Source organism: Pinus tabuliformis, chromosome 8 (genome assembly GCF_031772625.1).
Source record: "Pinus tabuliformis cultivar Carrire ecotype Pingquan chromosome 8, CPIR1, whole genome shotgun sequence".
In the NCBI taxonomy this organism is placed as follows: Eukaryota; Viridiplantae; Streptophyta; class Pinopsida; order Pinales; family Pinaceae; genus Pinus; species Pinus tabuliformis.
In genome coordinates this window covers 1043678534-1043686269 of record NC_142294.1, presented here as the reverse complement: position 1 = coordinate 1043686269, position 7736 = coordinate 1043678534, and the positions used below count along the sequence as shown (strand labels likewise).

At 40.1% G+C, this 7736-nt stretch overlaps 1 protein-coding gene across 1 annotated transcript; it reads left to right on the top strand.

Annotated features, from left to right (window-relative positions):
• The first annotated feature begins 6245 nt into the window (after nt 1–6245).
• On the top strand, nt 6246–7343 carry LOC149238920 (uncharacterized). The gene has a single exon (XM_089369698.1). It carries the CDS (start codon nt 6246–6248, stop codon nt 7341–7343), a length of 1098 nt encoding a protein of 365 aa, XP_089225824.1.
• Nucleotides 7344–7736: the final 393 nt, after the last annotated feature.

Below are 7736 nucleotides of genomic sequence, written 5' to 3'. Positions count from 1 at the left end.
TTGGCCCCTCGCTCTCTGGTTCCCCTTGCACTCCAGTCCTTCTATTTCTCTCATGGCTATGAGGAATGGCTCCACCCCTGGTCTAAGTAGGGGAGGCGCGCATAGTCGTGCTGCCTCCCGTTGGCAGTCCCTGGGCCCGGCCCCTACCACTCGTGCAGAGATTGCTGCTAGGCGCGCAACTCTGTGCTACATGGCGGCGGTTAATCTAGAAACTCAACAGTGAATTTCAGACTTAAAGGCCCACGCAAACATTCTCCACAGAGAGGTCACCACGGAGGAGGTCGATGCAAAATTTGCTTGGATTCTAGACCCTGATCTCGCCCGGGCGTGCGAAAACCTCTACGTGCATACAATTGAAACCTGGTGGCAATTGAAGACCATCACGGGGCTTGCCATGTAGGAACAAGAGGAGTGCTCCAAGGCTTTGGAAACTAAGATTGATCGATTCACTGAAAAATTTGTAGTTTATGTAGAAGCCATCCACCATTGCAGATTTATCGCTCAGGACGCTCCAAATTATACTGTCATCAAGAAGAAGTCAACATCAAAGGTCCATTCAATCGCTCAAGGTTCCTGAGCATTAAGAAAGAGGACCCTGGGGCCTCCACGAGTTGTCGGGTCATCACTGTGCAACAGGAGGGAAGCTCTCAGGAGACTCCCATTCGTCTGGATGAGGATCGGGTCACCACCAACCAGGAGTAATGCAGTCAGTTTCCTTCCCTGTTTTTTTTCCCATGGGTATGTTCTTCTGCCTCCGCGAAAGGATGTTTGTCGCAGAGGTTAACAATATCTGCATGGTCGGCTGCCATAAGGCGCTCTTCTCCTTTCTCGGTTTCTAATATCTCAATTTTGAAAATGTTGTAATGAGAGCTCCTCTCGGCTCCACTTTTGTGTATGTTCCCTCTTTGTCTGAGTAATACTGTAAATACAACATTGCTATGACTAACACTAGCTTTTCGGCTGGTTCTTGTTTCAAGTTCTTTCCCACACAATCCTTTTTGTAATCTGTCAGTTTACCAAGTAATATACTATCTTATTTACGAAAAAAAACTTTTTGAAAGGAAGGAACGACATCAATAGATAAAGAAATTCTCTCTTTCAACTTTCCACCAGTTGGCCCTTTGGCCCTCTTAGACATTCCTTTTGAGTTGAGGCCTGAGAACCAAACTCCCAAATCTTCATCTGGATGATTTTTCTAAATATGTTGCAAATCTTCAAAGCGCTTATGTGAAACATTTTCTGCCTATTGAGGTGCAAAGGCATGTTCCTTTTCTACGAAAACAAACTTTTACAAGTAAGAGAAAAGTTGATCACAGGTTATAAGCTCATTTGTATAAGGTGGCACATAATTCTCAAGTTATCTCTGTCTCCTAATCTCCTCCCTCTCCTTCCATTTTGCTTCATTTTCTCAATTTTGAGCTTTCTATTCATTGCTTGTTTTCGTCTCTATTCCTTTTCCTCCGACCAATGTTCTTATTCTCTCAATTGAAAAATCATTCCTTAACTAACTTATATTATTCATAAGACTTTTCATCTTATCAATTGGAGCATTCTTCTCCTCAATGAGGGTTGGAATATCAAAAAGTTGTGTAATTTCCTTCTCTTTCAATGACAACATGGATAATTATGTAAATATTCTAACAATAAGCTCTTGGAATAATATATCTAGTGAGGGGACTGTTGAGAAATTGGGAGCTCTCGTTGTCACATTGTATAGGAAAAGGGCTAAATGTAGAAATCAGATGGCAAATTAGTATGTCCCATAGGCTATCTTTAGTCTCGTGGACGTTAAAATTCCTCCTTCTTCTTCTTCATGACTCACTCCGTTTTCCTTCCTCTTGTTGGTTTCTTGACTTCATATAAATTTTGGTTGGCAGTTGCTAGAAGCTGTGCATATAGCTAAAACATTTATAAATATGATGCACATAATTACAAATTACAAATTAAAAAAAATACACTAAAAATCCTAATATAACAATTATGATTTAAAATAAAAGTACAATGTCAAGTAACGGTAGACCAAGTGGTTGAGGTGGGTTGTTAACTCCCTCACCACCTAGGTTCAATTCCTCGAAATGACATGCTTAGCCTATATTAATTAGTATCAAGGAGTAAGTGGCCCTAGGGAGTTTTCACTCTGTTCGTGGTTAATACGGGACATCTAAGCTCATGCTTAGTCATTGGGTCATTACTATTAAAAAAATGTATAGTTTTTTCAATTTAGCAATCTTATGAGCGCCTTTTTGTACCTTTTGGGGCAATTTCTCATGGATTGAAGCCAAGTTCTCTTAGCTATACCCGCTAACCCTTTTAAACGTGCAAATATGTATGCCATACTTAATTACATTAATAATTAGACAAATTAATTTTTAAAGTAAAAATAAATTAAATAACATAAAATATAAAATATAAGAGGTTTTAAAAATTTCTTTTAAACTTCAAACAAAATAAAAGTATAAATTTCTAATTAGTGAATTAGAAAAGAACAAATTTTTAAACCAAAAATAAAATAAATAACATAAAATATGAGAGGTTTTAAAAAATTCATTTGAACTTTAAACAAAATAAAAATATTAAATTTTAACTAAATTAGTGAAGTAGAAAGATTAAAGTTATTTCGCAAAAGGAGTAATAATATTGAAATACTATTATATTTAAATTTAACAATAAAAGAAAATTAAGATATTTAATTTCTCACCTTAATTATATATCATCCTTATTTTTATTTTAAAAGTATACATGTCAAATCTACGTTGAGCAAGATGGAATCATACATGTTGTAAAATGCCTCTCTCCGCACAATAACTAACATACTTCATTGTCCATGTTAATTTTATATCATATTTATTTTTAATTTTAAAATTACATGTAGCAACTCTAGATTGATCACAAATGGAATCACATAGATTGTAGAATGCACCACTTAGCACAATAATTAGTATATATCTATTTCAAATTCTGTTTTTTTTTTTTTTTAAGAAACACGTAGGTTGCTATTAATAAAACTGGAAAACATGCCAACATCCAAAATCTGTTTGTCTTCATCAAATTTCCCAAATTCTTCAACTCTTGTTCTATACCTACCATGCCTTGATTTTATGAGATTTTTTACATCATTAACGTTAAATATCCTCAAGTAGTTGTATTTTTTTTGTTGTTGCTGTGAGTACACTCTGCTGGTAGCGCACGCCGGCCCTAGGACGACCTGCTGCTGCACATCAACGCGTTCTGGGCCTGGGCCCCTGCCATGGCCCCTCCGGATCAGCCTCAGGAGGACCTCGATCCTCAAAGAGCTTTCTTAGATCTGATCAAATCACTCCCTCCTTAGCAACCCAAGCCAACAACTTCAAAATTTGTGAAAAAACTTGACATTCTCCAGGAAGTTCTGCTGCCTCCAACCCTCCCCTGCATGGCAGCAATCTCTCTTGCAGAGAAAGGTCTGATAGGACAGTTTACAGACCTCTGGCCTTCACCAAGAACAGTTCAGAAATGGGTCGAACAAAATTGGATGGACAAGATCTCAGGGAAGATTTCGATCAAATTTTGCGGAAGAGGGTATTATACATTCCATTTTGAAACCAAAGCAGACAAGGATCTGATATTTAGAAACGGACCATACTTCATGGATTCCAGGGGTCTCTACCTCAACAAATGGACCCCGGACTTCGACCCGGAACTGGATGTCCCCAATGCTGTGCCAGTCTGGGTCCGTCTCCCTCACTTGCCTCTACACTGCTGGGGAGATGAGTCGGTGCGAGCCATAGGAAACGCTGTCGGCAAATACATCGATCGCAGCGAACCCAAGGACAACATGCAAGCCTGTGCTAGGATATGCGTTGAAGTGGACCTTGGTCGAGGATTACCGGAAGCAATACTGTTAAAAGTGGACGACTGGAGCCATATTCAGCCGCTGGATTACGAACAGATACCGTTTAAATGCAAGGTATGTCACGAGTACGGGCATTTTGCTAATAGATGTACTAAAACTGTAAATGCAGATAAGGAAGAGCAAGATGGACAATGGGAACCGGTCAAAAAAAAGAAATCAGCCCCTCCACTTAAATCATCCAAGGACTCTGGCAATCCTGGGCCATCTGTACAACGCCCCTCCTCCCCACCTTCCAACCCCTCAGAAACCCTTACTCCTGATCCTCCCCTTCCCCCCTCTTCCAATCCCTTTTTGATCCTTTCCACAGATGACTCCGCCCCTGATATTCCTTCCTCCGAGCCCCCTCCTTCCCTTCAACTTCAGACCACCTCTTCTCAACCTCAGATCACCTCTTCTCAACCCCCCTTCGAGTCCCTCTCTTCAAGGATTACCAGAAGCTCTTCTAAAGAGCATGGAGCGCCCAGTGATTCTTTCAAAAAAACAGGGCCAGGCAGAAAAACCGCTAAACAACACAGGGAGGAGAATGCCCAAAAGGATATAGCACTGGGAACGCAAACTCCAATAGAATCCTTTATCCAAGGACATCAAGAGAAAGAAATAAGTGGTAAAGACCAAGAGAGGCGAGCACCTCTCCGCACACCCAATGCGCCATGTTGAAAATCCTTTCATGGAATAGCAGGGGGTTAGGGCACCCCTCTAAAATTGCAGCCCTCAGAGATCTGATTTACAATGAGAAGCCAGAAATAATGCTGATACAAGAAACAAAACAAGACCAACATGAAATGAAAAAAATTATAGAACAACAGAAGAGATTCACGGGCAACATCAGCGAATCTAGAGGAGCCTCGGGAGGCATTGCTACCATTTGGGACAACAGCAAATGGACTTGCACTGCAACAAAATCTCATCAGAACTGGATTAGAACCGCTCTCAACAACAATACAAGCAGCCAGACAATGATCATTTACAATGTTTATGTACCCAATCACTATAGAGAAAAGGAAACTTGTTGGGATGACTTAAAAAATAGCATTGATGGAGAAAGCAATCCAAATATTATAATTGCAGGTGATTTTAATCTAATACTGCATGCAAATGAAAAAAGGGGAGACACTTTAACTACAGATTTTTTTAGAGAGCGCCTGGAGGAAATCATCCAGGACAACGATTTAGTGGATATCATTCCCAAAAATCGCAGATATACTTGGAGCAATCGCAGAATTGGCAGTGGTAATATAATGGAAAGATTAGACATGTATTTAGTTAACATATCACTCCTCTCAAATTTCTCTGTAGGATACTCTAATGTCCTCAACCAAGGAGTACATGAAATAACCCATAAACAACAAGTTATTGAGAAGAATGGACCAATTTGCATTAAAGGTAATCAAAAGGAACCATTACAACCTGAGCCTTGGTGTTGTGCAAGCTCCTTCCAGGGTCCACAAGAGTCTTCCTCTACTTTGACAAAGCTCACCCACTTCCAAATAGAACAAGCAAAGATGGCAATCTCTCCTCACAAGCTTCTAAATGGGAGTCCTAATTCCTGCAGCATTTACCCTTAGAAATGTATAGCTTTCAACCTCTTCTCCTTCTGGCCCAATGCCTGTATTTATAGTGCTCAAGAGGAGGTTAATCAGGTCCACCATCAATGGGATAATCCCCTCTTTGGGTGGGATAGCTCCCTTATTGATGGGATAAGTTCCTCTTTGATAGGAGTGCATGAACCATCTGGAGGCGCCCAATACACGTCGAACAACCTTCTAGAATGCTCTAGAAATGACCACAAGTAACTTTTTAAAGATGAAACTTGCGCATTCTAACCTTTACAGGGGGACGCACCTGTCCCTTTACATACAGAGCGTCTTTGGACGCAGCTTTTGTGAACATTGGGAGCGTCCCCGCAGGTAAGGTTGAGAGAACCTGCGTCCCCAGAGATAAATACATTTATACAAGACTTTCTCTCTTTTTTGGAGTTTGACATGGAGAGCAGAGGCATAAGACTTGCCTAAGAGGGTAGCATGACTGTTGATTGAGCCATACTAACTGTAAATAGTCATGGTGACATTTTTTAGTGTAACAGTTAGGGCACCCCTCTAAAATTGCAGCCCTCAGAGATCTGATTTACAATGAGAAGCCAGAAATAATGCTAATACAAGAAACAAAACAAGACCAACATGAAATGAAAAAAATTATAGAACAACAGAAGAGATTCACGGGCAACATCAGCTAATCTAGAGGAGCCTTGGGAGGCATTGCTACCATTTGGGACAACAGCAAATGGACTTGCACTGCAACAAAATCTCATCAGAACTGGATTAGAACCGCTCTCAACAACAACACAAGCAGCCAGACAATGATCATTTACAATGTTTATGTACCCAATCACTATAGAGAAAAGGAAACTTGTTGGGATGACTTAAAAAATAGCATTGATGGAGAAAGCAATCCAAATATTATAATTGCAGGTGATTTTAATCTAATACTGCATGCAAATGAAAAAAGGGGAGACACTTTTACTACAGATTTGTTTAGAGAGCGCCTGGAGGAAATCATCCAGGACAACGATTTAGTGGATATCATTCCCAAAAATCGCAGATATACCTGGAGCAATCGCAGAATTGGCAGTGGTAATATAATGGAAAGATTAGACAGGTTTTTAGTTAACATATCACTCCTCTCAAATTTCTCTGTAGGATACTCTAATGTCCTCAGCACATCTGCCTCTGATCATTACCCAATCACCTTAACTCTGGAAAACCACCGCCCTCTTGGGCCCATTCCATTCAAATTCAGCCCCCTTTGGAATCAAATACCTGCGGTCAGAGAAATTGTCAAGGAAACGTGGATTCAGCATGTGGAAGGCTCGCCTATTTTCATTTGGGAAACGAAATTAAAAAGAACCAAGAAGGCTTTAAAAGATTGGGCCAAAGAAAGATACCAAGAACCAGAGGAAAACAAAAAGAGAGTTAAAAATGAGCTAGAAGAAGTGCAGGTAAGAATTGAAGAACATGGATTAACACACCAAAGAAAAGAGCAAGAAAATGAATTATACGAACAACTGAGCAGAATAAATAGAGAAGAAGAAATCAAATGGCGTATAAAATCCAGACAATTATGGCTGCAAGAGGGAGATAAAAACATTGCTTACTTTCACAAACAGGCCACAACCTGGAAGCTTAGCAACAATGTCAATACAATCCTAGACAATGAAGGAAATCAACATAATACTCAAGAGGCTATAAAGAAGGCAACTACTAAACACTATAAGGACCTGCTGACTGAGGATAAAGAAATAGAAGACTATGCCGACTTGCTCAAGCACATGCCCAAAGGAGTTACAAAGGAAATGAACGATAGCATCGATAAAGACATCGAAGAAGAAGAAATCAAAAGAGAAATCTGGGCCCTGACAGTTTCCCCATTTGTTTCTATAGGGAATACTGGAATGTGATCAAAAAAGACCTGACTAAGATGATCCGATGGGTCCAAAGAAAAAGGAAGATTGGAGGATTCACCAACTCTACATTCTTAGCCCTCATCCCCAAAGAAAACCGCCCTTCTTCCTTTTCCAGACTCAGGCCCATATCCCTTTGCAATTCTTCATACAAAATCCTAACAAAAATTTTAGCCACAAGATTAAAGCCCCTTCTTCCCTCCTTGATATCTGAAAACCAAGGAGGCTTTTTGCCGAACAGGCATATCACTGACTCCATCCTTCTCGTCCAAGAAGCCATCCATTCAAGTCTATCCAAAAAAGAAAAAGGATTTGTCTTAAAGCTAGACCTAGTGAATGCCTTTGACAGAGTCAGGCATTCCTTCTTATTTGCTGTCCTTACAAAGATGG

Excerpts from the sequence above, each read along its gene's own strand:
- LOC149238920 (XM_089369698.1), top strand. The coding sequence starts at position 6,246 with ATGATCATTTACAATGTTTATGTACCCAATCACTATAGAGAAAAGGAA.